General features: G+C 47.5%; 1 protein-coding gene across 2 annotated transcripts; it reads right to left on the bottom strand.

Moving 5' to 3' along the window:
• Positions 1-1,602: 1,602 nt before the first annotated feature.
• Positions 1,603-23,261, bottom strand: Ttll1 (TTL family tubulin polyglutamylase complex subunit L1). Of its 2 annotated transcripts, XM_051189510.1 has the most exons (11): positions 23,195-23,260; positions 20,794-20,841; positions 19,456-19,572; positions 18,233-18,441; positions 16,028-16,208; positions 13,753-13,887; positions 13,315-13,423; positions 12,087-12,230; positions 10,390-10,476; positions 7,715-7,878; positions 1,603-1,809 (listed from the first exon to the last, which is right to left on the bottom strand). In XM_051189510.1, exons 3-11 carry the CDS (start codon positions 19,566-19,568, stop codon positions 1,680-1,682), a joined length of 1,272 nt encoding a protein of 423 aa, XP_051045467.1. In that variant the 5' UTR covers positions 19,569-19,572; positions 20,794-20,841; positions 23,195-23,260; the 3' UTR covers positions 1,603-1,679. The 2 variants fall into 2 exon arrangements, with proteins under 2 accessions (XP_051045467.1, XP_051045468.1); XM_051189511.1 differs by lacking the exon at positions 10,390-10,476 and having other exon boundaries at positions 23,195-23,261.
• Positions 23,262-27,429: the final 4,168 nt, after the last annotated feature.

Genomic DNA, 27,429 nt, shown 5'->3' on the forward strand with positions numbered 1-27,429 from the left:
CTTACTTGCACCTAGCAAGCAAGTCATCAACAATTGCCTATCAAGTGTTCAAAACACTCCAAATAATTATTACTCAACTTTATTCTGGCCTTGGGACTTCCTAACCTTGTCCTGGGACCCCCTTGGGAGCCCCTCCCCCACCTCACACTTCTCCCATTAAGTACTAAGACCTAAAAGAAAAAGCCTAACCTTCCTCTGCTCTGCTAACATTTTGCCAGGTCTCAAAGAGACGCCAGAGCCCCATACTGTCAGGACTGCTATGAAACAACCAGCTACCAGGACGTGGCAGCACCCCAGCTTTCTCAGATCCCCCAAAGAAGATCTAAGCTACCAAGTCAGCAGGAAGTAGTCTTGAGAACTCAACATCCTTATTCCCTAACCTGCCACGCCCAAGCCCCACCTTTTTAATAACAATAAGGTGGGAATGTTAGGAACTAGCAGCCAGCTGACCCCCACCCCCAATGATGGGTGTGACGCTCATGGCCATGTCATCTCTATGTCAGCCTTACCTGGTGGCTCAAGCTTTACCTGGCTGCCAGAGGACTCAGTTACTCATGGGCAAGCCCCCCTTTTAAAGCAAGTGCGCCAAGCCGCCTCTCTCTCTCTTGCTCTCTCTCTGGCCCCCTTGCTCTCTCTCTGGCCCCCTTGCTCTCTCTCTCTCTCTCTCTCCTGCTTTCGGTTGGCCACCAGCTACCCCCCCTTCTCTCCCCTCTCTCCACTTGGGCGCTGAGTCTCGTGTTTGTGTTTTATAGGCATTAGCTGCAGCAAAAGAACAACAGCAATGACACATTAAAAACATGCATACATGTGGAAGAAGACATAGGCACACATGATGTGACATCTATTGTCCAACACAGCTAAGCACAGGGATCTTTTAACATAAATTCCAGGTAATGACTAACATACCAGGCCTCGGTGTCAGATGTGACTAAGAGAAAAAGGCAGGGCAGTGGTGGCCCACACCTTTAATCCCAGCACTCAAGGAGACAGAGGCAGGTGGATCTCTGAGCTTGAGGCCAGCCTGGTCTACAGGACAAGTTCCAGGACAGGACAGCCAGGACTGTTACACAGAGAACGCCTGTCTTGGGGGTGGGGGTGGGAAGCTACACACATTGGGGGCAGGAGAGATGACTTGAATTTATATCCACTTGTTGCTCTTGAAGAGGACCAGAGTTTGGGTCCCAGAATGGACTTGGGATCTTTGGATAGCCTGTAACTCCACCTCTGGGGAATCTGGCGCCCTCTTTTGTTTTCCTTGGGTGCTGCACACACACACACACACACACACACACACACACACACACACACACACACACACACACACACAAATAAAGCTAGATGTGGTGGCACACACCTTTAATCCCAGCACTTGGGAGTCAGAGACAGATAATCTCTCTGAGAGTTCTAAGCCAGCCTGGTCTACATAACAAGTTCCAGGCCAGCCAGAAATATCTACCTCAAAAATAAAAATAATGAATCTTTAAAAGATGTTATGTCACACACTGGCACTGTCATTTTCATGATCGTATGTGATGACATGTACTCTTCCACTTTGCAGGTTTCTTTATTTACCAGGGCTCAGGAAAGCACTCTAGAAAGAAAAAATTCCAAAATATGTGTTGAGCAGAGTCCTATGGAACAGCTGTAGAGAGGCTGGGGGTCTTTCTTCCCACTGTAGGTCACTTCCAGGTTGTGAGAACATTTCTCCCTGAGTCTCTGGAGCGGCCTGCTCTGGGCCCCACTGGCTGGCCCGGGCGGCTTCTGAGCTCTCTGTCAGCCCCGTCACCCTGGGCCAGCTCTTCGTCATACCTGAAACAGATCACTGTAGAATCACGAGGAGGGTGGTGGTGACACAGAGTGCCCACTGGGCTGCTGCAGAACAAACATATTACTGGAAAGAGTCACCTAGCTCCAGATTCTGGAAAAGCTCCTCCCCTCTCCAGCCCACGGCCTACAAGAGACTCCACTGAACACAAGATCACAGAGTCAGTGAGTGACACCAGTTAAAATGCCATCATGGACAGTCTGCCATCCTAGGCAGATGTCATTTTCATAGGCACTAACCTCTGAGGAGTTGTGATGAGAAACTAGTAAGCCAGCCCAGGATGGGGAGGGAGAGAGCGCCTGCCTGCAAACACACACACACACACACACTGCAAACACACACACACACACTGCAAACACACACACACACACACCCTGTGGCAGAAGGCCTAATCCCATTTCAGACAGGGAACCAGTTTCAGCAGACTGCCAGAAAGGGCTGGGTTGGGCTGGGACTCCTCCATCATGATGTCACTCTTCTGTCACTGTCCTCTCATGGCCTGTGTACCTCGGCCCTGTGCAGTGCTGAGGAACAGGCTGGTTGTCGGTCACGTCTGAAGAACTGGATATAGACTTGGTGCCCATTAGCAGGGCTCCTTCCTTTAGGCTCCTGAGAGTGGTGAAATATGTTACCCAAAAGAGATTACCTCTCCTCACCAGGACTTCCTACCACCCTCTGGCTCCAAATTCAGGCATGGCAGAGGTAGGGTTAACGATGGGGCTCCTGATTCCCAATTCAAGTCCTCACTCTGCAGCTGAGCTTCGAGAAGAGCATTTTTGGACACTTATTTTTAAAATGTAGTTCATTTATTAATTGGGAAGGGCTTTATTTATTATGTAGAGGTCAAAGAATGACGTGCAAGGATCAGGTCTCTCCTACTACATGGGTCCCCGACACAGAACATAGGTCATCAGGCTTGGAGGCAAGAACCTTTACTTACTGAGCCATCATTCTGGCCCTTACATTTTTTTTATTACATGGATTGACGACTGATTGATTGAGGGTATACATGTGCCCAGGTATAGAGGTCAGGGGGAAATTTGTGGAAGACACATCTCTCCTTCTACCATGTAGGTTTCAGGAATCAAACTTAGGTTGTCAAACTTGGCAGCCAGTGCCTTTGCCTACTATGGTGGTTTGAATGAGAATGGCCCCCCATAGGGCCATACTATTAGGAGGTGTGGCCTTGTTGGAGGAAGTGTGTCATTGGAGACAGGCTTTGATGTTTTAAATGCTCAAGCCAGGCCTAGTGTTCCTCTCTTTTCCTGCTGCCTGGCAATCTGGATGTAGAACTCCCAGCTACCTCTCTAGTAACATATCTACTTGTATGCTGCCATGTTTCCTACCATGATATCAGTGGACTAAACTTCTGAACTGTAGGGCAGCCCCAATTAAATATTTTCCTTTTTAAGAATTGCCATGGTCATGGTGTCTGTTCACAGCAACAGAAACCCTAAGACACCTACTGAGCCATATAGCTAGCCCTCTCTTTTGTTTGTTTGTTTTGATTTTGAAACAGTCTCACTAGGTAGCCCTGGCTGTCATGGAACTTGCCATGTAGACCAGACCGACCTCAAACTTATGAGATCTACCTGCCTCTGCCCCAAGTGTTGGGATTCACTATCATGTCTGACTTCTTTCTGGTCATTTTTAAGTGCTTTTTAGCCAGGTGGTAGTAGTGCACATCTTTAATCCTAGAACTCGGGAGGCAGAGGCAGACAGATCTCTTAGTATCAATGAAACTTTTGAAAACCAAAAAATAAAGTGTTTTCTTAGGTAATGGCTTGCTGCTACTTTGCCTGAGAACTCTGAGTTATATGCAGACATTTGTTCTAAGCAAACAAGTACCAAGATGCTTTGCTGTTACAGAAGCTGAATTTTCCTGACTTCTGTGCTGGTCCAGAGCCAGACTCTGTGGGTGATGTGGGGTCTGCATTAGGGACTCCTCTGGTGGATGAACACTCTCTGAATGGTGCCTATGGTGGCAGAGACTGACACACAGGAGGGCCTGGGTTAGTGTGCTGATGGGTTTCCTCAGCTGAGGCTATGCGTGGCACTGGTGTGACTGTCACAACTGCATCATCACATGCACGTGTGTTGCAGGAGAATTGCTGGCACTGCCAATAAAACTGCCACTGTGCCAATAAAGCCACCTTGAATCAAAGGTGGAGTCAGCGATTGGCTGGGATTAGCCACAGAGATGTTGGAGGACTGAGGAAATTGGATAGAGAGAGACAGGAAGAGAGAAAGGAGGGGCTGAGGGATTTCCAGGGTTTTGGGGATCGGAAAGTAGGGTCGCTGATCATCCCTTCACTGTTCCTTGGATTTATCAAGTTTTTAATCTTAATTTCTAAATCCTGAGTTTTTATTAACACTAGAACAATTTAGGCAAATGCAATAGATGTGTCTCGGCATTAGCCTGACTATGGAGGCACAGCCAGTCCCTCCAATAGAAGAAAGCTGCATAGAGAGCTTCCTCAAGGCACAAGAGCTTCTGTTAAGGAGCAACTTGGGTCCTGCCTCCAGGAGCCATATATGTGCCATCACACTCTGACCTGTACTGTGCTTCTGTCACAGACTGAGGGCGGAGTGATGTTGCCTGTCAGGCTTGGGGTTGCCCTGGGACTAGCTCAAGATGGGGAGGGACAGAACGTGCATGCGCGCACACACACACACACCCCACACACACAGCCTCCATGTGGCTCCGTGTGGCTTGAAAACAAAACAAAGAGGAGCATGTGGCAGACAGCTGGCAGTGGGCTCTTTGGTTCTGGGGGGAGCATCTTGCCTATTAGGCAGCTAATGTAAACAGCTGAAAGGGCGTTCCTAAGGGTTCTTTCTATTGGAACAGCTTCCCTTCTGGGTTCTGAGAGTGGGATCTAGGCACTGAGTTCTGAACTGCATTTTTAAAAAAAGGCCAAGAGTTAATTAAGCCAGGATGAACAAAGCTGGCCATGATCGGAACACCAAGGCCACAGGGACAATATGGTGTGATGGCGAGAGCACCATTTCTGGGCAGTATGACCTTGGGCACAAAAGCTGCAGTGCCAGCCCCCTTCTCTCCACACTGGTATACTCTGAAGGGATGCTATGAGCATGGATGAAATGCAGTGCTCCTGTCTGTGTACAGGGACAGGACAATACCTCCAGTGATGTAAGCTCCACCCACCCCATCAACAGCAACTCCTGACTACTGCCGCTGGGACCCAGCCTGGAGGGATCTGAAATACCAGGGGCACCGAGACATGAAAAAGAGCTTCCAGCTGCCAGTTCCAGCCCAAAGCCTTCTGTTCTCTTAAAGGTGTGTGAGAGGGTGGCTCAGGACTAGGGTTGAGGCTATGGCCTCTGCTTCTTAACCTGAAGATGAGCATCCAGCCTGCTCTGCAAATAGAGAGCACCACAAACTCCCACTGGGCCACCCTCCTTGCCACATCCTACTACACTAAAGAGGGACCCACCAAGACCCTCACTGTTCTAGCAAGACTCCCCCTCAGGACTCCCCCCACAGGCTCCCATTGCAGCTGACATGGATCACTCTCATATTGCCCTTACTTTCCACACTACCAACTCCAAGTTGCTCAGAACAGGGCCCCTCCGCATATGTGTGCAGTGCACTCTGGGGCTCTCTACTCATCATTAGAAACACCTGTGCCCTCTACTAGCCTTTGACTATCTCCTTTACCTCCTGCTATATTGCCTGGCTCTCCATGGAGCCCCATGGAGTGAGAACTGTTTCCTCTCTCTAAGACCCCTGGGTCTGGAGAAGCTTGCTTGATGGGAGATGTCATTCTGTTAATATGTTTCTCTTATTGGTTAATGAATAAAGCACTGTTGGCCAATAGGAAAGCAAGATAGGCTAGGAGACAAGGAGGATTCCAGGAAGGAGTAGGGAGGAGTCAACATGGAGAGACTGGAGAAAGCAGAATGCTGGCCCCTCTCTCCGGTAAGATGAGACCACATGGAAATACTTAGATTAATAGAAGTGGGTTAATATTTAAGACAGAGCTAGCCAACAAGAAACTAGTAACTGGCCAACAGAATTATATCTAATACAGTGTCTCTGTGTGTTAATTGGGGCTGGCGCGGCGGTGGAACCAGGCCGGCTGGGAAAAACTTACTCATAACACTTGCTCTCTTGACCCTCCTAGCCCCTTCCAAGGCAGGTCAGCAGAAACCTTGTCTGGCTCCTTCCTTACATATCACCTCTCCTCCTTCAGGGTCTTGCTGTTGATTGCCTTGGCCATAGCCAGTTCTCTGACTTCTGATGACCTTGACATAATCCATCTCAGTGCCACCCCCTTATAATGCCAAGCCCCAATCTTGCCCTGGTCAGTGCCTGCATCCCTTGCAGCCTCGTGTACCACCCCTCAGCCTCTGACAGTTCCCTGAGCTCACCACCCCAGTGCCTAACTGCCTCAGCCTGGATCCCCATCAGAGTTCCATCTGCTCTCTCAGCATCGGCAGCCCATTCTCCTCTTGTCTTCCTTGCCAGCTCCTACCTCTGGTTCCTTCCAATTTGGCTGCTGTCCCTATCCCAGGTTGCTGACAATCAGCCACACCCAATGGTTACTGTGAGGGCCACAACTACCACCCTCTAAGGCCCCGAGCCCTTCGGAAGCTCCACTCAATTCCCTTCTGAGCTTCCTTCTACTGCCCTTCCACCCCAGCTTCTGCAACTGTACACAGAAAGGTGGGAGGGGCTTACACAGGGACTCCAAAGTGCAGGCCTATGTTCAGATCCTCCACCAGCAGTGCACCTGTGTGCAAGAGTACACTTTACTAAATGTCCCTTTGTGCTTCAACTTTTGGTTGTTGGTGGTTTTGGTTTTTCAATACAAGGTTTCTCTGTGTAGTCCTGACTGTCCTGGAACTCACTCTGTAGACTAGGCTGGCTTTGAACTCACAGAGATCCACCTGCCTCTGCCTCTCAAGTGCTGGGATCAAAGGTGTGTGTTGTCATTGCCTGGCCATGTATACTTTTTAAATTAAGTGCTTATATGCAGGACTAGCTGAGGTGGTACACACCTTTAATGCCAGTACTTGAAAGGCATTACTTGAAAGGGGGCCAGTACTTGAAAGGGGGATTTCTACAAATTCAAGGCCAGCCTGGTCTACATAGTGAGACAGTATCTCAAAAAACAAACAAAAACTGCTTATGTTCACACAAGGGCTGTGGAGGTCACTGTCTGTCTTGGAAGACTGAATCAATACCCTTACCTGCAACTTAATTTTTCCCATTCAACCTCCTAGCCCACAGTATACATAGCACTAGGCCAATCTCTTTAATGGCCATCTAGCCTCCCATGGTATGAACAGACTATACTTTGGCCAAGTACTGTCGTCCTGATCCATTACTTTATATTTGTTTCTGATCCATAAGACAGAACCAAGCTACTACTCCACTCGCAAGGCACAGGATAAAGGAATAGAATGGAGTGCCTACAGCACTGGCCACAGACACTAGTACATGGGAAGCCCTGAGAGGTGAGCCATAAGAATCACTTTTTCCTTCCCAACCTCCTAAGGTGTTCGGACTGAGGCACACAGAGTTACACTAAGCACCTCACTGTCACATACCTACACAGGTAGAGATAAGGGATGAGCCCTGTGCTGTATGCATCCTGTCCCGAGCACCTCAGCAACCTGCACAGGTGCCAAGCAGTGGGGTTCATGCCTGGCATGTGGGGGATGCTTGGTGGGTATCTGCTACACAGAACAGACCCAAACCCCTTTTCTGTCTGTCAACAGTCCCCAAAGCATCAACAACAGACATGCTGCTCAAGAAAAGTGAGCTCCCCACTCCCCCTGTCACAACCAGAATAGTCAAAGGACACCTCAGTATGCTTCTGGCTAGACACAGGACCCCTGCAGAGCCACACACATACTTACAGGATTTCATAGTTGCCAAGAACTTCCTTGGGTGGAGACTTATTCCATTTGCAGTCGGGAATCTCACCATTGGGGACCGCAATGTTGAGGGTGTCATTAATCAGGTTGTATTTAAGAATTCGATCATTGGCGGTGCTGGAGGTGAGAGATGGGGACGCGTTAACCTACAAGGAGAAAAGCACACGTCCTTCACTGTGGCACTTCCTCCTCTGGAATGAGAGGTGCAGGAGCCAGCATGGGCCATGTGCTCCAGGATGCTTGTGGTCATTTAAATAGACATCTCACACCTGCCAAGCGCCTCATATAGAAAGCTCTCAGAGTTAGCTGTCAACTTGACATATCCTAGAGTTGCCTGAAGAACTGGGTCTTATCAAAATGGGTCTGTGAGGGATTTTCTTCTCTTTCTACTCTTTTCTTTACACATTTACTTATTTTTGTGTGTGATGCGTGTGTATTTGTGTGGGCACACACATGTTACAGTGCACATGTGGTGGTCAATGGGCAACTTGTGGGAGTTGGTGCTGTGCATTCTGGAAATCAAACTCTGATTGTCAGGCTTGGCAGTGAGTGCCTGGACACCCACTGAGCCATCTTGTCGGCCCCATGAAGCATTTTCTTCAGAGCCTGTTTATGTAGGAGAGCCCAGCCCATGGTGGGCAGGGCAGTCCCTGGACAGGTGGGCCTGAGCTGTATAAGAAAGGTGGTTGAGTAAGTCAGGTAAGCAAGCCAGCAATCAGTGCTCCTTCATGGCCTCTGTTCCAGTTCCTGTCTTGGCTTTCCTGGATGACAGACCATAGCCTGTAAGCCAAGTAAACCCTCTCCTCCCCAAAGTTGTGTACTTTTTTCTTTAAGGTTTATTTATGTTTTGTTATGAGTCTTTTGCCTACATTTATATTATCTACTACCTGTGTACAGTGCCCATGGAGGCCAGAAGAGGGTGTTGGATGCCCTGGAACTAGAGTTACAGATGGTTGTGAGCCATGTAGATGCTGGGAATTGAACCCAGGTCCTCTGGAAGAGCAGCCAGGATCTAACCACTGAACCATCTCTCCAGCCTCCTCCCAAGTTGCTTCTTCTCTGCTCCAGCAAGGCAGGGTTTCTCTGTATAACAGTCCTGGAACTCATTTTGTAGGTCAGACTGGCCTGGAACTCACAGATATCTGTCTGCCTCTGCTTCCCAAGTTGCTTTTGATCAGTTTTGTTTTTGGTTTGGGTTTTGGTTTTTCGAGACAGAGTTTCTTTGTGTAGCCTTGACTGTCTAGCTCTGTAGACTAGGCTGGCCTCAAACTCAGAGAGATCCACCTGTCTCTGCCTCCCACGAGTGCTGGAGTTAAAGGTGTGCGCCACCAGCTTATTACAACAGAGAAACAAACTAGGAGGGAAGCTGTTTCTACTGGTTGTTAGATGAACTATGAATAATATTTAAAGACAGGATCACAATTGCCTATTGACTCCAGCTCCAGGGGGATCTGATGCCCAATTCTGGCCTCTGCAGGCACCTGAATTCATGTGCACATCACCACCCCACCATCAAACCCCCACCTGAGACTCACACATGCAATTAAAAATAAAACAAATCTTTAAGAGAGAGAGAAATAATAGCTGTAACTTGGATCTCAGTTCACCAAGGGAAATGTGACTTCCATCCAAGTTACTGTATTTGAGGTGCAGTAAGCCACCACCTCTAACCCCAATACCTAGAAGCCTGATATAGGAGGGTCATGAGTTCAAAACACAGCTACACAAGACCCCATTCTCAAAAGAAAAAAGGAAGGCATGGAGGAGGGAGGGAAATATTACATCTCCCCCTGCACCCCTCTCTCTGACCCCAGCATCATCATCGGGTTCCCATTATGGAGCCAGCTTGCTCTAGATAACTTGATCACCACAAGCTCCTCACTGAGGTTCCCTCTGACTTTCTCTGTAGGGGGCTAAGCTCTACTCCTTGCACTTAAAAGACTTCTAGGATTTCTGGCTTGAAATGGAACTGAAGGGCTTGAGATGTATGTTTCCAAGTGAGCTTGTTGAGAGGGCAGGTGTCGAGTGACACACAGAGAAAACAACACAATGGGGCTCCTGCATGCTTAAGACATCTCCCATCCTTGTCCTCCTGGCAACTGTGACCTCAGACGGGGCACCAGTACCCGCCTCTCTGAAAAGGCTGTGATAATCTCCACCAGCCTGATGGGCTTTGCAGTCACCTAGGAGACACACCTCAGAGTAACTTTGGGAGTGTTTCCAGACAAGCTTAATTTAGGAAGGAAGACCCACCCTGAATATGAGTGACACCATCCCATGGGCGGGGCCCTAGGCTGAAGGAAGAAGGAAGTCAGTGGAGTACTAGCATTCATCTCATTCTGCCTCAACTCTGAGCACCAATGTACCCAGAATGTACCCCCACCACGAATGTACCAATAAAACTCCCCTGAAGCTGTTTGTCAGGTATTTGATCACAGTGCTGAAAAGTAGCCGACACAGTGGCTGTGTCCAGGAAAAAGCCCTGCTGTACGGCAGGTTGTGTCCATCCCGTCCTTTCTAGGTCCGCCACCACGACACCCTCTTCAACAGGCGGATGGATCCACATTCAAATTATACCTTAACACACACTGTAGAACAGTAAGGATGTTCCCTTCCCCCGTGGCACTGCCGGCCAAGGCGACAGGGTTGTGAGTTACCTCAATCAGCCAGGGCTTCAGCTTGTCATCGATGATGATGTCGTAGCCATAGCATTCAAAGCAGTGCTTGTCATTGTTCATCACTGGCTGTGGAGTGACCAACAGGTTATAAAGCCACATCCTGCTGGGCGTGGTGGCCCACACCTTTGATCCCAGCACTCGGGAGGCAGACTGATCTCTGTGAGTTCGAGGCCAGCCTGGTCTACAGAGTGAGCTCCAGGACAGCCAGGGTTACACAGAGAAACCTTGTCTCAAAAAACAGACAAGCAAGTACATAAATATAAAGATACATCCTCAGAGGCCAAAGGGACTTTCCCATACTGCTGACTTCCTCCCTCCCTCTCCCTCTCTCTCTCTCTCTCTCTCTCTCTCTCTCTCACACACACACACACACACACACACACACACACACACACAATCACATACATACCCCCAGCAGGCTGCCTCTCTTTCCTCGTAGCCTTGTGAAACCAAGTAAAAATAAGATTATAAACCTAGAACCCATGTCAGGAAGCTCATATCCATCTGTAACTCCAGCTTCAGGGGATCCAATGCTTCTGGTCTCTGTGGGCACCTGTACTCACATATACATTCACACACATACACACACACACCTCTACACATAATTAAAACAAAACAAAAAAAACACTACCTACTCAAAAGCTTGAGACTCACCACACCCAGTCAGAGGGCCAGGAGAAGTACCCCTTCTATGAGGTAAATGTGTACAAGGGACTCGTCTAAGGGAGGAAGATGCATACAACCTAGGAATTTTGCATCTCTCACATATCCGTGGGGACATGTCTCCAGGCCTGTGTACTCAGGTTCTGCACAAGTGGGTGGGTCTGTCAGGGGCCAGCTCAGAGGCAGGCTGATTATACTGCCCTCAGAGGGCAAGCTGAGGAATTCTGTGTCCTACAAGTGACTTCAGCAGTGGGCTGACTGCCTCCCTGTTCCTCCTGAGAGAGGGCATGGGAGACAAGGAAACTGGCTTTGAGTCAGGAGCCTTTCCCTCTGTTCTCAATCTGGGGTCAGGGCCCCCATTTTCTTGTGAGTTATATGGGGAAGCAAAGACACCCCAGAGACACCATCTGTCAAGTCCTGAAAATAGGGGCCAGTACACCACTGTTTATTCCTATCACTCAAAAATAGAAGTGCACCTGCCTGAAAACTGCCATCCAACAAGCAGACCAAAGACCCAAGGTTAGGAACAAAGAAGCAGGCTATTTCCAGCCTTAAATAGCTGCCTGAAGAGAAGGCTGCTGCAGCCCCTACCCAGAGGAGTGTCGGCTCATGACAAAACACCCACCAAGAAGGGCTGATGGTGGAGAGCAGAGGCAGGCAATCTCTGTGAGTTCCAGACCACCCCAGTAGCATTCTCCAGGACAACCCTGGCTACACTGTGAGTCCATGTCTCAATAAACAGGATGAAAGGAAGTAAAAAGAGATGATGTAAATGGAACTCTATACTTCTGCAGAGGCTTCGGGGCCTGTGTCCATCAGAGGCTGACCAGGCTATCCAGAAAGTGGTCCCAATCCCTTCCCAAAACTGTTACAGGCCCTGGCTGACACACGGGCAGGATGAGAGAGCAGAGGCACTCCAGGCTGTATAACACTTATTGAGAACCCCTGGTTAGAACAGTGCCTCCCATTGGGCTTTCAGGGACCACTTGCCCTGTCCCCAACCTGTCACTCACTGCCACGGCCTTGAGAGACTGCACGATGATCCAGTGGATTTCGTCAAACAGTTTGCTGGTCACCTCCCTGCCTCGAGTGCTCTCCAGGTAGAGTCGCAGGTTGTTGACAGTCCACTTGCCACCATGAATATGGTTGTAGTCCTCCTAGTGAGGGAGGAGGAGGGCAAGTGGCCTTCAGGACACAGCCTGGAGGAACCCAGCCACTTACCCTCAAGTGCCTCCTGGGTACAAACAGCTACCCTGAAGTAAGACAGAGGGGACCCCTACCCATGGTGGTCTGTGCCATTTACTACAAATATTGTTAGATGTTCAGCTCCCTACCAGTCTCATAAGCAACTATTTCCACTCAGTAGCCCACACTGTGAAGTGCCACCAGCAGCCCCTTCCAGAACAAGGTACTCATTTCTTGCTCCCCAGAAGCTGCTCTAGATTAATGATTTTGGCCATGGTGTTTTATCAAAGCAATGGTCACCCTCACTAGGACAAATGTGTATGCTAATAGTTCCAGCATTTGGAAGGCTGAGGCAGGAGGGCAACCTGGGCTACTTAGCAAGAGTCAATCTAGAAAAAAATGAAACAAAGAGGGCTGGGCATGATAGTGTACTCCTGTAATCCCAGCACTCTGGAAGCAGAGTCAGGCAGATCTCCATGAGTTCCAGGACAGTCAAGACTACATAGAGAAACCCTGTCTTGAAAAACCAAACAAACAAACAAAATAAATAAATAAATAATATAGCTCTAGCCTTGGCTACAGCATGAGTTCAAGGTTTGCCTGAGTAACTTAGTGATATATTGTCTCAAAGTAAAAAGTAAGAAGAGGCTAGGAGACTGGGAATACAGGTCAGTGGTAGACAGATTACCCAACATGCACCAATGCACCAGACCCTCAGGCCAATTTCAGCACAATGACCAACAGAGGTTTATCAGGACATCACTCTCCAGCATTGAGCCAACTTGTCCAGGATCACAGAAGCAGAAAGGTGGGGCCTGAACTTACACTCTTGTTTCTCTAAGTACCCTCACCTCTATCCTAACCCTAAGCAGGCATTCAAGTAATGTGCCTGGACAGTAATACCTGCTACTGTGTGTCCTTTCAATGTCTGGGCCTGAAGCCATTGGGTTGTGAATGGCTCTCCTAGAAACAGCCTGGTCCCCTCTTGCAAATACACAGGAGAGAAAATCCCACAAAGCCAGCCTACTTCCTGATGCCCAAAGAGGAACTACTCACCCCGTGCTTCTGGATGGCTACATTTGTAAGGTGAACGAACATGTTGTCCAGCTCGCTGGTGCTCGGGGTGTACTTTACTGTGCAGAAACGGCAGAAGCCAAGCTTGTACCTGGGAGGGAACTCAGACTGAGATACAGAACACCAGAGAGAAAATATGCCAGTCTACTCAAGAGAAGAGTGGTTGCTATCTTCCAATGCTTTTGGTTTCACTATGTAACCCAGGCTGATCTCAAACTCAATACCTTCCCATCTCTACCTCCCGAGTGCTGGGATTACAGGTGTGCACACCACACCCCACTTGCTACAAATGTCCAAAAAAGTGGCATTCTTATTTGTAAGATTTACAGTAGCTTCTAGGTCACCTGCTCTTAAACAAGACCTATGTGCATTTCCCATGACACTGAGTCACTAAGCCTTGAAGCAGGTGCAGACTCTTACATGTAGCAGCGCAGTGGGCGGTATGTAGACACCAGGACATACAGACGCAGGTCAAACTTCCTCCCACCAATTAGCAACGGATTATTGATATAGAGCGAGATCACGTAAGCTTCTTTTGTGGATTGAGACACAAACCTAAACGTCAGAGAAAAGTCACAATTAGATTGTAAAATATACAAGATTAAAGACACTTCTTACAAAGAAGAGAAGTGATAACTTGCTGGCCACTGTGATGGCTTTGACAGGGTTTCTCTGTAGCTTTGGAGTCTTGCCTGGAACTAGCTCTATAGACCAGGCTGGCCCTGAACTCACAGAGACCCATCTGCCTCTGCCTCCCAAGTGCTGGGATTAAAGGTGTACACCACTACGGTTTGCTTTCTTTTTTGATTAATTATTTAACATGTATGGATGTTTTGTCTGAATGTGTATCTGTGTACCACATGCATACAGTACTGTGGAGGGACTGGAGTTACAGTTATGAGCTGTCATGTGGCTGGGACTCAAACCTGGGTCCTCCAAAAAAAACGCAGCGTTCTTAAGAGCTAAGCCATCTCTCCTTTCTGTGTACCATGTGCATGCAGTGCTCACGAAGGTCAGAAGAGGTATTAGATTCCCTCCAACTATAGTTATTGCATACAGTTGTTAGCCACCACATTGGTTCTGGGAAACTAATCCAGGTTCTCTGCAAGACTAGCAAGGCTTTTAACCACAGACTACTGTGAGCAGCACCATTCCCTAGGCCAGGGATCATGAACTAACATGATGAAGAAGCTACTGAGCACAAGTAATCAAGAGGGCATGCATATATTAATTTCTCTCCACTCTCGACTGTGGGTATGATGCCCCCTTTATTTCCCTGTGATTGAATGTAACCTGGAATTGAGAGCTAAATCAATTAGCTCCTCCTCTTGAGTTGCTTTTTGTAAGTGTGTTTTATTGCAGCAACAGAAATCAAACTGAGACAGCCATTAAAATTAGAAATCTCTATGTAGCTGGGTGTGTGATACACCTCTTGGCATTCACCCAAAGGAGCTGAGGATCTGATCACACACACACACACACACACACACACACACACACAGCAATGCTTACACAACACAGTCACTGTTGCCAGGACATGCCAGCAATCAAGGAGGAAGGAGGCCTTCAGTAGGTGAGTGGGTAAACTGTCAGATAACAAAATGATTTATTCAGTGACAGAAAGAAATGAGTGAACAAGCCAAATAACATAATGTAAAGTATGCCAAGTACTTAGGGAGATCTTTAAAAGTGACAGCAGTCAACCTGAAAAGGCTCCATACTGTGTGATTCTAGCCAGATGACATTCTGAAAAAGGAAAAACTAGGCAATCAGTAAGAAGAGTAGCTGCTGCCAGAGGATAGGCTGGAAGTGGGAGAGGGAGGTGAGCAGAGGGCCGGCCTAGTGAAACTGCTTTGTATGACCCTGGGTGGGTAGAAACATCATCCTACACTGTCCAGAGTCACAGAATGGACAAGAGTGAGCCCTGACAAATATGATAAACTGCGTGCGCACCTCTTTTGGGATGGGACTGGGGGTGACAAAGGAACCATGGAGGATATCTCAGCTAGAAGCCATGGCAAAAGCTGCAAAGACAGCCCCCTGGGAACCCACCCAAGCAGGATCCTGGAGCAAAGTGTAATCATTCTGAAGCATTCTATACAAGAAGGATCCTCTGCTACTCTGGGGACTCCTGATGGACAAGTCACCACTCCTGGGAAATTATCATACTGAGGCCTTGCTGCAGGCTCTCCAGCTAAGGACTCCTCAAATACAGAAGTTGGTAAACCCAGGGCAAACTAGACTCCACCTGCCAACTAACCTGCTGCCCGCTCAGGTGCCCCTGGCAGGGCACTCTCTACTCTCCCCAGGCTTTACCCTGGCAACCTGCTCCACCAGGACTGGTGATGTTACTGTTCTCAGTTCCCTCAGACACAGACTCAGAGGCACCGACTGGGACCCCAGCTCTGAAGCTTGTGCCTCACTGTCACAACTGTGCCTGCCTCAATCAGCTTGGGAACCAAGTGGCCTACAAGGCCACTGCCTAGGACCTATACCATGTCCTCCATGGCTTACCATGGGGAAATCTGTAGTTAATTACACGTCTTCCGCCATAGAGCCCAGATGGGGTACCGCATAACAAGTGCACAGCTGGGAAAGTGGACAAAGGCTGGCCAGCCCATCGTGACTGAGGCTACAGAACGGCAGGACGCAAATAACCGGAACCTTGCATGCAGTTCATGGTTTGTCAACTCACGAGGATGTCTTGCTGTCCCTCGACCACTTTTTGATCTGTGAGAGCTTGTTGATAAGGAAGATGCCCTTTCCCTGGGCTTTGCCACAAGGCTTCATGATCCAGGTGCTGGATGGGCTCTTCCGGAATTCTTCCACAAACAGGTTGTAGTCAGCAGGGAGCATGTAGGTGACCGGGACAAAGTCTGAAGTAAAAACACCATTGCCATAAGTAGCTGCCCGCCTGGAGCCAAGGGCAAGAAAACATCAGGGCTCCTCAGCACCCTGTCACCTCAACCCTGAACTTACATGACAGGATTGTTGCTGTCCTGTTCCTGTGTATACTAAGAAGGGGCCCTGTTCAGCTGTGTGCATGGACCTTTACAGACGTACATCACTTAAACTCCAAGCAAACTGTCTGCTAGGCAGCTACCATTTCCCACCTACCATGTGGGGAAACAATCCAGGGAAGTTGGTGACAAAGTTCTGCCCATGGCCTGGAAAGATGGCTCAGTAATTAAGAACACTGGCTGCCCTTGCAGAGGACCTGGGTTCGGTTCCCAGAAACCACATAGTGACTCACAACCATCTGTGACTCCAGTTCCATGTGATCCAATGCCCTCTTCTGGTTTCCATGGGCACAGCACACAGGTGGTACACAGACATACATGCAGACAAAACACCCATTATATAAAATAAAAATAATATCTCAAAAGAGATTTGTTTCACTCTGCTCTGGTATGAGATCCTGAACTGCCAAGCAGCTAGCTTTGATCCCTAGGTAGACCAGGGACACACACCATCCCTGAGTGTGGCTTGAGAGAGTAGTGGCACTGGGCACACCCTTCTCAGTAACTCCACAGTCACAGAAACTCAAGAGTCCAAAGCAAGCTCAACCCTGCCCACCCACCAGGAGACACACCAAAGGAAAAACAGATGCCCACAGAACCCACCCCAACCCATTCACCTTGCAAAGCCAGCCACCAATGCCTCAGTGCCTTGTGTTCCTGAAATGCTTAATTCAGTGTATTGGCTAGCTTTTTTGTTTTGTTTTGTTTTATCAACTTGATGTAAACCTAGACATATCTGGGAAGAGAACATCTTTTTGTTGTTGTTGTTTTTAATGTATTTATTTTTATTTTATGTACATTGTTTTTGTTTTTGATTTTTGCCTGCATATATGCCTGTGTGAAGGTGTCAGATCTTGGAGCTATAGACAGTTGTGAGCTATCATGTAAGTGCTGGGACTTGAACCCAGGTCTTCTGGAAGAGTGTTCTTAACCACTGAGCCATCTCTCTATGGAAGAGAAAATAGTTTTTTGTTTGCTTGTTTGTTGCTATTATTTTTCAAGACAGGGTTTCTCTATGTAGCCCTAGCTGTCCTAGACCTAGGTCTGTAGATTCTCCTCCCTCTGCCTCCTGAGTGCTGGGATTAAAGTTATGTGCTACCACTGCCCCTGCTGGAAGATGAAACCTTAAGAAACTGCTTTCATTAGATTAGCCTGTAGGCAAGTCTGTGGGCATTTTCTTGATTGATGGCAGATGTGGGAGGGCCCAGCCCACTGTAGGTGGTGCCATTCCTGGGCTGGTGGTCCCGATCATATGAGAAAGCAGGTTGAGCAAGCCATGGGGAGCAAGTTGGTAAGCAGTCTTCCTCCATGCATCTGCCTCAGCTCCTCCTTGAGTTCCTGTCCTGACTTCCCTCAATAATGCATTGTGACCCAAGAGTTGTAAACTGAAACACACCCTCACCTCCATAAGATGCTTTGGTCACTATATATATATATATATATATATAGATATAGATATAGATATAGATATAGATATAGATATAGATAGATAGATATAGATATAGATAGATAGATAGATAGGCTGGAGAGAGGGCCTCAGCCTTTAAAGGCTAGGTTCACAACCAAAAATATAAAAAGATTTATATATTTACTTTTTAATTATGTGTATGTATATGTGTGTGGGGGGTATATGCACATGGGTGCAATGTTTAAGGAGGCCAGAGGTCTCATATTGTCTGAAGCTGGAGTTATAGGCTATGAGCCACCTGACATGGGTTCTGGGAATCGAACTCAGGACCTCTGAAAGAACAGTACCTGCTCTTAGCCACTGAGCCATCTCTTCAACCCCTGGTCGTGATTTCTATCACAGGAACAGAAACGCTCACTAAGAGTCACTCAGCTACTGACTTAAGACCCAGGGCAAGCTGGAAGGCACCAACCCAGATAGAGGTATTTTCCATTCTCGTCTTTTTCTGCCAGAGGACTTCCTTCCTTCTCCAGTTCCTTCCTGTATCTTTTAATGTTCTTCACCATCAGGTCTTTGCGGGTCAGTTCATAGTGGTTGGGGAAATGGTTGACAATCTGGTCATCAGAGAGACGGTACCCAGTTTCCACACTGAAGACATTGCGAATGGTTTGCACACTCATCCTGAAACATAGGCACAGAAGGGACAGGGACTGAGAGCCGTGTCACCTAAGAGCATGCCTGCTCACAGCCCTGCCCTTTCCAGGAGTCCATACTGGTTACCAGCATACCCAGAGGCTACAGCATGGATGGGCTGTGGCCAGGCTGAAGGACAGGGTGGCTTTGACCCCATGCCTTGATAGTTGCTTCAGGTCCCAAGTAGAGCCCATTCATTGCTCATTGGCTGGTGCCAGGCTCATGTATGCACATGCTGTGTGCTCAGACATCAGAAGAGGCACTGGATCCCCCAGAACTAGAGTTTCAGGTGGTTGTGAGTTGCCACATGGATGCTGGGAATCAAACCCAGGTCCTCGGGAAGAGCTCTTAATCGTGAGCCACCTCTCCAGCCCCATCAGGCTTACTATTTTAATACAGTTGACAGACAAGGTGAGACAGACCCTTTCAGAAGCTAATGTCAGGAAACAAATTTGTATCCAAATTCAGGAAAAGCATTGGAACACTAAAATCAGCATGGAGACTCTAGGCCGAAAGTCAGCATATCTTATTCTTGGACTCCCACAGGGAGGGCTCAAGTGGACAGTCAGACAAAGTCATTCTTATTCTATTTTACACTGTAACAGATTGAACCCTGGGCATTGTACATTCCAGCAAGTGCCTAACTCTGAACTCTGTCCCCAGCCTAGAAATGGATGGCTTTTAATCCTCTACCAAAGCCACTGCCTCCATCCAGCTCAGGGGACAGGGAAGATGAAGGAAGGAAGGTTAGTTGGCACCTATGAGGAAACCACTGAACAGCAAGACAAAGCAGCTTGTCACCGGTCCCTAGCCCAGCCAGTGCCTCAGAAACTCCTTTAGTTAACTGGTTTCAAGCACTGAGCTCAGTTTATTTACACAGAAACACAAAAGGTAGAGATGCTTCAATAGGTTCAACTGACAATACATTTTGAAAACTCAAACTTATTCAATGAAAAAAAAAAAAAAAGAAAGAAAGCACTAAAGATAGCTTTTTACTCTCACCAGTAAAAATTCCAATCTTCATTCTCTGTCACTTGTATCCACCCTCTCTTCTCAAAGTTGTTGATTAGCACCGACTTCTCAATGTCAGTGACCCACTTCACCCTTCCTGCCATGATCCTGGAAGAGACCCAAGTCATTATACTTGGAAACTTCACCTAATCACCATACAAAGCAAACATACAACCCCCGCCATGCACACCTTCAAGCTCACATGGGTGTTTCCAGACTGGCTAATACAGCCCAAGGGGCTTATGATGATGTCTAGAGACACCCTGAACAACACATATGGGAAAGGAGGAGATGCTTCAGGCATCTAGTATGACAGGTTGGGGACACTGGTCAACATCCCACAGGCAGACAGGCCTCCATCCCTCCATAAATCCCCCTGCCCCTACATCAACCAGGTCTAAGGGGGCTAGTTTAACACTCATTAACAAGTATCCAATGGTACCTGTGGTCAGGAACCACAGGAGAGGCATAAAGGGCTACAGGGACAGGAGGGTCTCTGTTCAGAGCAGGTGAGGAAGGCTGTTCTGGGAAGTGGACCCCTAAGTAACCTCTGATGAAGTAGCAAGGGTTTGCACATCCATCCTGCTCTAGGCATCATTATTCCCTGTCCCACACTACCTATCTCCTTGCCTCTCCTTTACCTCATTCATTCTAACCATGTTCAAGAAAGGAAGGAAAGGGAGAGAGGGAGAGAGGGAGAGAGGGAGAGAGAGAGAGAGAGAGAGAGAGAGAGAGAGAGAGAGAGAGGAATCAAGAAACTGCAGAGATGGTTCAGTGATTAAGAATACTGGCTGCTTCTCTAGGAGTCCTGCATTCAATTCCCAGAAACCACATGGTGGCTCACAATCATCTATAATGGGATCTGATGCCCTCTTCTGGCATGCAGACATATATGGAGACAGGGCACCATATATTTAAATAAATTAAAAAAAAAATCACTGTTGCCAGGTGACAGCAGTACATGCCATTAATCCTATCACTCTGGAGGCAGAGGAAGGCAAATCTCTTGAGTTCAAGGCCAGCCTGATCTACAAAGAGCGTTCCAGGACAGCCAAAACTATACAGAGAAACTCTGTGTCAAGAGGAAAAAAAAAAAAAAAAAGCAAACAAACTTTGTTTTGAGATTTTATTTATTTTTATTGTATGTGCATGGGCATACATAGAACACCAGGTGCTGGTAGATGTGACATACACCCCCACTCTCATCCTGCTGGGCAGGAAGCAAGCCTAAGCATTAGGAGGACAGAGGTTCATGCAGACCACCCACTGCTCTTCCCAGACATCTTATACACACTCTCTGTCCCCAGCCATGGGAGTGTTAGCACTTACCATAGGTCCTTCTGCAGTTCCTGGAATGATCACAATCTCTCAGCTTCACTGACAAAAACAGAAGTGACACAAAACTGAGCTACAGTTATGGAGCAAAATTTGACCAGACAAATAGATATCCAGGATGGTATTTGGTTAATCAATGTGCACCGAACAGGTTCGTAGACGATAATGGTTTTGGAGTAGTCACTCATGGTGAGTTACATGTCACCCTAACATGTAGACAGAAGAAACAGAAAGATCCCATACAAGTTTGAGGTTAGCCACATCTGTAATGTCAGGTCCAGGCCAGCCAGGGTTTAGTGAGACTCTGTCTCAAAAGAAAACACAGTCAGGCACCTTCAACCCCTGGACTCAGGAGGCAAAGGCAGGTGGATCACTTTGAATTTGAGAATACCCTGGTAGTGAATTCCAGGATAGTTAGGCCAATAAAGTGAGGCCCTATCTCAAAAAATATACCAAAAAAAAAAAAAAAAAAAAAAAAGAGCCTTCACGATCACTATACACACATATACCCATATATTTATAGAGGCACATACACACAAATAATAAAAACTAAATCTTAAGACATTTGCATGCCAGATCAAGACAAAGCCATCTGAGGTGACCAACCACAGCCTCCTGGGTGTTTCAGAAGACAATATGCCATCCCCCTGTCCCAGGTTTGGGTACAGCCTTTGCAAGGAGGACAAGGTTTCTTATGCCAACCCACAGCCTAGCTTTTAGTCATCCACTAGGCAATGACAGGCACTTGGCACAGAAGAGAGCTGAGATAGTCCAATCCCAGAGAAGGTGACCTACACATAAGGCAAGGTGCCTTCATAACACTGTGACAGAGCTCAGCTGTGATCCTGGGGGGAGCAAATCAGGTGTAAGCTGTATCCCAGCAGGCTCCCAAGTCCATACAAGGCTCTCCATAGCCTACAGCTCTGCTGGACAAACACAGCAGGCCTAATGGCCTCCTTGCTTCTGCCCATGTCCTAGTGCGACCCAGCACTCTCTTTTTGGACACACATCAAGTGAAGTCACCAGCTCCTAAGCTACACCTTTTTGGCTATGGTATTCAGAATAAACGTAGGAGTCCGCTCATGTCCCACAAGGCCAGCCTGAGCCATCACCTCCCAGCCCTATCACCCATCACCTCCTACTCCTCCCTCCCCAGCTCCTACCTTCTTTCATCCCATGTCCACCAAAATGAGCCTGTGCTGTTCCCACAGACCTGGCCCCTTCTCCATGTCCTCTCCCAGGAGTAGTTTATCCTGACTGCCCAGTTTCAGTCCCGTGACAGTGTCCCCACACTGTCCCCAGAGGATGCATTCTGATACCCCATTGATGCCTGAAACTTTGGTGAGTACTGAGCAAGCCCTATATAAACTGTGTTTCTTCCCATCCATGCACCTGTGACAAACTTGTGCATCTTCACTTAAGGAAAGCACTTTCCAAACAGCCAGGATCATCCTCCTACATCGTGAGGCCTGTTACTGTGAACAGAAACACTGTGATAACTCAAGGGTCAATCTGGTCACTGAGGTGGCTACTATAGAGACTGACCAAAGGGACAGGAGCATATATACAGTGACTACAACTGGACAAGAAATGATTACTTAAGTTCCAGACAGGACAGGGCACTACAGTACAATACTTCATAGTAATCAGAACAATGGACCATTCACAACTCAAACATCATATATTTTGGGGGCTAAAGAGATAGCTCAGTGGTTAAGAGCACCGGTAGGTCTTATAGAGGACCCAAGTTTGGTTTCCAGAACCTGCATAACCACTCTGTGAGTTCAAGGCCAGCCTGGTCCATAGAGCAAGTTCCCCAGGACTATACAAAGAGACCCTGTCTCAAGAACACAACAAAAAAGTGGGCTGGCAAATGGCTCAGCGGGTAAAAGTGGTTGTCATACAAGCCTAATGACCTGAGTTTGATTCCTGGAAGACACATAAAGTTGAGAACCAAGTCCACAAAGTTACCTCTGACATCCACATGCATATGGATACACACACAAGCATGCCTACATACAAGCATCATACACATGATAATGAATAGATGACAAATGATAAGAGAAGTAAGTAGAGTCACACATGGTGGCACAGGTTTGCAATCCTAGCATTTGGGAAGTAGAGGCAAGAGGATCAGAAGTTTAAGACCATCCTCAAGCATAGGGAGTTCCAGACCAGCCTGGGCCAACCCTGTCTCATAAAACTCAAAAATAAATCCCCCCTGTATAGGATCAAGTAAGTGCTACTCAGGCCAATCAGTGAGTGAGAGGAAGTCTAGCCATAGTGGGGGCAGATCTTTCTCCTACAGAGGTATAAGACCAGCAACAATAGCCCATAAAGACTTGGCTTTCCAGAAACATGCAGAATGGTACAGGGTGACAGCCAGAACACTTGCCTGTTGGAGTACACCTACAACCCCAGGAGGACAGACACAGGCCAAAGACCTTCACCGCCTGCTGTGATTACAGGCCTAGACACAGGAGAGAAGACAGCCTTCCTAGGAAAAAGCAAGCAGAAGAGAACTTACCAGTCTCATCACCCTCTGTGTCCAGCCTCAGAAAACAAGAACCCTCTCTGCTTCCCACACTTTGACATTTTTACAAATTAGTGTTGGTTAAGACCCCAAAACACTAGGATTCCCAGTTTATAGATTCTTTCCCAACAAGCTTTCAATGAAAGGTAGAAAAGGTTATCTCTAAAAAAATAGAACCATGGGGCTGGAGAGATAGCTGTTCTGTAAAAATGGGCACTGCTCTTGCAGAGGCTGTAAGTTTGGCTCTCAGCACTCACAACAGGCAGCTCACAACCTCTTGTAACTCCAGCGCCACGGGCTCACATCTGCCCTCTTCTGGCCTCCACTGGTACTTGCACTCACATGCAACACCCCCCCACACACATACATACATACATACACAATTAAAATTAAATAAAGAAGCCAGGCATGATGGCTTTAATCCCAGCAATCAGGAGGTGGATCACTGTGAATTCAAAGCCAGCCTGGCCTATAAAGCGAGTTCCAGAACAGTCTGGGCTCCCACATCTAAAAAAAAAATTTTTTAATAATAAAGAATATTTAAATAAAGAGAGTAGTATATAATACTGCACGCCCATGAACTGCAGCCCTCTCCACACCTCTGTTGGTTGCCAGTGCTATGTCTCAAAGCGGACTTTACCAGCGTCTCCAGTTCCTTGAGAACAGATCAGGGCCTCTGCTTTTGTGCTGTCACATACATGCCAGCACTGTAATATGTTCATTAAATGTTTCCTGAACAAAGCCTGCTTACTAACTCCAACTCGGTTTGCAACGCTATACTTCAGTTGAGGACACAGGCCTTGCAAAGCCCCTGCGACTCCACAGAGGGCCACCACTCCTGGACCTCTCTCCTAACAAAGAAGGCAATACCTCGGCTGGATGCAGTCTCACAGGAGAGCCAATGGAGCGGCCCTGAGCTCCAGGCACAGGTGCCCCCACACACACACTCCCGGAACAGATGCCACCACCGCAAACAGCAAACACAGATTGCGGATGCACTGAAAGCTTAGAAGCCCGCGAGAGCCTGGACTTGCCGAAAAGAAGGATAACAATGCAATTACAGCAATCGGAAGGCACGGAAGAGGGATGCTAAGCGGTGCAGGCCAGGACTGGACAGCAGGAGCTAAACCGCCCTACTCCTTCACGGTCACGCCCGTCCGCGCGTGCGCAATCCCCACGCGTGGCCACGCCCATGGCACGCAGGACTCCGCCTAGTCCCTCTACCGCAACCAGTCTACCCTATCACCCACTTCCGGAGATGTATCCTAGCAACCGAGGACGCGACTACACCCGATGTGACTGCTTCCGGATCTGGCTTCCCCAGCTGAATGTCTGTGGCTTAGAGCCTAGGAAGCTTAGGGCATCCAGTCTGCTTACCCTTCAGGACGCATAAATGAGAGCTTCAAGGGCGTGGGCCAGCGGATAAAGGCGCTGCTGCCAATCCTTATAACCTCAGTTCTATCTCTGGGACCTATCTGCATGATGGAAGGAGAAAACAGACACCTGCAAGTAGTGTTTTGATCTCCACTTGTGTGTCATAGTGAATGCGCACACATGCACACATACAATAAATGTAACTTTAAAAATTAATGGGACTGAAGAAACGGCTCAAAGGTTAAGAACGTGCTGTGCTTTTGCATAGGACCCAAGTTCAGTTCCCAGCACCCATGTCAGGCTGCTCACATCTCCTGTATGTAACTCCAGCTCTACGAAATCAGAAGCCTGAAGCCAATGGCCTCCATGGGCACTTATACACATTGTGGCACACACACGCGCGCACACACAAACAAACAAATAGCACTGGAGAGATGACTTGACAGTTAAGAACACTGACTGCTCTTCCAAAGAAACCTTCAATTCCCAGCACCCACAAGGTGGCTCACACACCCTTCTATTAACTATGCAAGTGGTGCACCAGCATATGTGTAGGCTAAACACATATACACATAAAATAAGATTTAAAAATAAATTAAATTTTAAAAAGGCAGGATTCAAGATGGCACACAGCCTGGAAGCTGGAGGTCAAGTGAGTTCTAGGCAGGGTGTGCCATTCCTCTGTCTCCTACTGATGTTCATTTTACCATTCAGGAAGCAGAGATGAGAACTGACTCCTGTTTCTGAAGTTGTAGGGTAATGTGAACATTGCACTCAGCATGTAGTGAGGAAAAGAGGCTGCCCACCCTCTCAGAGGACTGTATAACATTCCTCCAAACAGTGAATTTTATGAGCTGTTATGTTTGTGTGTGCATGTGTGTGGAGGCCAACGGCCAACCTTGGGAATCTTTCCTCAAACACAACCCCCATGGGTCTTGTGGCCCTTTTCCCCGAGCTGGAAGCTGCAATGTGGGGAGGGCAGCTAGCTAGCAAGTCTCAGGGGTCTGCCTGACTCTGCCTCCCCAACTGTGAGATCACAAGCATATGACACCTTGCCCTGCTTCTGGAGGGGAACGCAGGTCCTTCTGGTAGCATGGCAACTACTTTACCAATTAAGCTATTAATTTATTTGTGGCATTGGGGGGAGAAATAGGTGCATGGTTCGAGAGCTATGTGTAGAGATCAGAAAAAACTTGACAAAATTAGTTTTTTATTTCTATCGTGTGGGACCTGGGGATCAAACTTAGGTTGTCAGTCTTAGTAGTAACAATTTTTACCACTTGAGCCATCTCACTGGCTCCTCAACTGGACATTTTAAAATCCCTTTCTTGCCAGGCATGGTGGGTCATGCTTTTAATCCCAGCACTCAGGCAATAAAAACAGGCTGAGCTCTTTAAGTTGTGAGACCCAGTTTACATGGTGAGTTCAAGGATAGCCAGGGCTACATAGATCCTGTATCAAACAACAGCAACAAAACCCCAAACAAACAAAAAACCAAGGGGCTAGAGCAGTAGGTCTCAACCTGTGGGTCGTGACCCCCTTGGGGTTTAATGACCTTTTCAAGGGGGTCACAGATATTCACAATTTGATTCATAACAATAGCAAAATTACAGTTATGAAGTAGCAATGAAAATCATTTTATTGTTGGGGATTGCTACAACATGAGGAACTGTATTAAAGAGTTAAAGCATTAGAAAGGTTGAGACTGCTGGGCTATAGAGATGGCTCAGTGATGAAAAGCACTAGCTTCTCTTCCAATGGACCCAGGTTCAATTCCCAACACCCACACAACAAGCATCATACAAGCATCTGCAACGCCAATTCTAGGAGATCTGGTGCCCTCTTCTGGCCCCTGTGAGCATCACAAATGCATATGATATACATACATATATGAAGGCAAAACAGACACATATTAAAAAATAAAAATTTTCAAGACAGGGTTGCTCTGTGTAGCTCTGGCTGTCCTGGAACTCCCTCTGTAGACCAGGCTGGCCTCGAACTCACTGAGATCCTCCTGCTTCTGCCTCCGGAGTGCAGGGATCAAAGGCATGTGCCACCAACGCCTGGCCCCTGGCAACAATTTTTTTTTTTTTTTTTTTTTTTTTTTTTTTGGTTTTTCGAGACAGGGTTTCTCTGTGGTTTTGGAGGCTGTCCTGGAACTAGCTCTTGTAGACCAGGCTGGTCTCGAACTCACAGAGATCTGCCTGCCTCTGTCTCCTGAGTGCTGGGATTAAAAGCGTGTACTACCACTGCCCAGCTCAACAATTTTTTTAATTAAATAATAAAAGTTATTTAAAACACAGGACAATTCCTCCCTTTAGGAAGAGATAGCCCACCAGTAAAAAAAGGAACAGATCCACATCAGCTCTGAAAACCATGTGGTTTAAACGGGTCACTTCACTTTTTGGAGCCTCAGTTTTCTTGTCAATAAATTGGAAATGACAGCTTTTACATAGAAGGTTTTGGGGGCTGGGCCTAATGACTGGGGCAGGAGGATTATTCGAGTTCAGGAGTTCTGGACTAAAGTGCCTTATACCAATCAAATATCTTCAGTAAGTTTGGTATCAGCAGTTTAATGGAGGTAAACTAGTCCAGGTTGGAAATGAAGGGCATTGGAAAGATTCTTGAAAAGATAAATAAATAAGTAAATAAACAAATAAGTTATAGTTGGTTGAAAGCCTGCCTGTGATGTTAGCACTGGAGAAGCTCAGACAGGAGATGGG

This window comes from Phodopus roborovskii, unplaced genomic scaffold (assembly GCF_943737965.1).
Source record: "Phodopus roborovskii unplaced genomic scaffold, PHOROB, whole genome shotgun sequence".
NCBI lineage: Eukaryota > Metazoa > Chordata > Mammalia > Rodentia > Cricetidae > Phodopus > Phodopus roborovskii.